Source organism: Typopeltis vanoorti, chromosome 23 (genome assembly GCF_054136105.1).
Source record: "Typopeltis vanoorti isolate ZY-2024b chromosome 23, IOZ_Tvanoo_1.0, whole genome shotgun sequence".
Classification (NCBI taxonomy): domain Eukaryota; kingdom Metazoa; phylum Arthropoda; class Arachnida; order Uropygi; family Thelyphonidae; genus Typopeltis; species Typopeltis vanoorti.
Genome location: NC_143571.1, coordinates 2705001 through 2707655, shown reverse-complemented (window position 1 = coordinate 2707655; position 2655 = coordinate 2705001). Strand labels below are relative to the sequence as shown.

General features: G+C 33.6%; 1 protein-coding gene across 1 annotated transcript in view; it reads left to right on the top strand.

Annotated features, from left to right (window-relative positions):
• The first annotated feature begins 1463 nt into the window (after positions 1-1463).
• The window catches only part of LOC150093573 (tetratricopeptide repeat protein 28-like), a 462929-nt gene continuing 461737 nt past the window's right edge, over positions 1464-2655 (top strand). Inside the window, exon 1 of the mRNA XM_090412721.1 lies at positions 1464-1820. Within this exon, the coding sequence (XP_090268847.1) occupies positions 1788-1820 (33 nt within the window). The 5' untranslated portion in view covers positions 1464-1787. The remainder of the gene's footprint in view (positions 1821-2655) is intronic.

Below are 2655 nucleotides of genomic sequence, written 5' to 3'. Positions count from 1 at the left end.
GCAATTTCCAAAAGTCTAATACTACGAGGGCAATTAAAAGAGTAGAATTTCTGAAGGCTTTCTGAACTGCTTTCCCTCGGCCTACGGATATATAGGAGCACATCAAGATAAGTTCAGAAGTAAAAAGTAAAACAAAATAAAATAAAATAAAATAATAATAAAATATTAATGAATAAATTAGTTAATTTAAAATAATTAATAAATAAAATTATAATTATAAATAAATAATAATTTTTCAATAAGTAAAATAAACTAAACAAACAAACAAACAAAACAGCTTCCTGAGTGAAAACGATAAAATAAACCAGATAACATTAAAAATTTAATTAATTAAAATATACCATACACACAAATGCACATTCCTAAATATGTAGCGAAAGCAGAAGGTTTTTTTTTTTTAATTATTATTTTTAATACCAACTCATTTGTGTTGTGAAATCATCTTTCAAGTGTGGGATCTTTACAAAAAATTATGAGAGGCTTAGTCCGACTGCCTTTCATCCCAGCTATATGTAAACGTATATAAGATAAAACACACAATGCAGTGAAATAAATAACTGCAGTAAAACTGTGAACTGACTGATATGTATTTATGGTATGTTAATCGGTATCACAATGGGAAATGAAAGAGAAATTATTTAAAATAGACGACGGCGTGGAAAAGGAGAAAAATTTTCTCCTTATTTCCTGTTGGAAGAAATAAATTCTTTTCCCCAAAGGTATCCGAGGTTATCTATTCCATACTCCTATCACAATTGAGCTAATTTAATACATATAAGTGCTGTTTGTTCCTAATTTTTGTGTTTATATCTTTCACCGTTTATACCCAAATAGCAAATGTTAAAAATAGTTCTGTTCCGAATATTATCTCTCCACTAATTGTGTAATAATGACCAACTGCATTGTGATGTAATGATTTATTTCATTTTAAAATTAACATGAAACTATTATTTAGATTTTCTCTAAGCCTGTTTTGAAACTAATTAATCGTCCAAGTCACGAGGTCTTTACGCTTTCTTTAACCGTTATTATATATGGAATGTTGTTCTAAGAAAATTCAAAAGAAAAGAAAACCCAGAATCACCACGGAAGAATTTCCACGGCCTTCGATCAGTTCCAAATACGATCTTTCACCTAACCATATCAGCACCCTGTTTACTTTATATGGCTTCTTCTTAAGTCTCCCAGCTCAGTTTTTTTCCCTTTCCGACTTTTTTGTAGAAGAAAAAAGATTACTATAGATAAGCTTCCAGAGAAAGAGTGTTTGCTAACTACTTATGACCTTTTTTTTATATTATTATTATCGAAAACAATTGGCTGTAAACTCTCTTTCTGTTTATCGCTACTACCGTGTCACTTACCTGTTCACTAGGGGACGCTTACTCCCCGCATTCCTTCAACTTCGTGCCTCATTTGCTGTTTCGGTTGTTGCTTCTCCTCCCCTTGTGTGAAAGTCTCACATCACGAAAGCCGTGTGCCTGCAGTCCAATGCTTTGTTGGAACTTTTGCCAGTGTCAACTTAAAAATGGGATTTACCAGTTAAAAACGAATAACCAAGTTAAACACGAACATTGCTTTCATGCGAAACAGTGAATGAAATTTATTCAATTTCGTCGTCTGCTCAGCCAGGTACCAGCAAGATGGCCGTTCGAAGTGCATTTGGCAGAAAGTCCTGACAGTAGTCAAGTGTTAGGAGTTCAGCATTTTTATTACCACTCAGTGATTTTTGTAGTCTCGTAAAGTGTAGAGAATGAAACCAAGACTTATCAAGAACAAGGGATTAGGAAATGGAAAAGACAACACACAGAGATTCAGAAGAGGTAAGAGTTTGTTATTATTACCGAACTTTACATTTCTTTCGTAAGTTTATAAAGTTCGCAACTGGACGCGAGTTTGCGTTAGCGGCGCGGCTTCCCGTATTGCCTGTTGTTTGGCTGAAACTTTAGCGATGTGAGAATGCCATCGATTATCACCTGTTGAAAGCAGTTGCAGATTCGTCTTCAATTAACACGATTTTAAAAGCGAATGCAGAAAAGCGTTTGCTTAAATTTGAAACCTTTAGCAAATATCTGAATTTATGCCAGCTTACCGATGATTGGAGTTACATGTGAAATATATACGTGACAAATATTTCTTTTAAACACTGTTCCGCTGACTGCTTTTGATTCAACTTTTTAATTAAATTAAATAAATGATAGTTATTGTGCATTATAGTCAGCGTGTTAAGTGTGCATTTATGTAAGTTTTGTGAAGGAGGCACGAATGCATTTGATGTGTGTCTGTGTATATAGATATACTACAATATATATCGTGTATGTCTATAGTATGCGTAAACATATATAGATTTTCCTAAAGACATGTCTTAAATTAACTTCTTTTGTTATTAATCTATAGATAATTGACCAAAATGATTACGAAATTCGCCAATCAGTGATGTTAACGTACTGAATTTTGTTGATAGCGTATTTGATTGATAATGGAGGTGAATTTAAAGAAAGTCAGTTCCCTTAAAGAAACCAGAGTACTCACCACGCACTATTTATCTTCCTCCCCCCCCCCCCGCACACTCTAATTTGAGAACAAGTTTCCATGCGCTGCTGAAGTTTATTTATATATGCATTTTCATTAGTGCACATGTTTCTCGGGGGGAGGGTA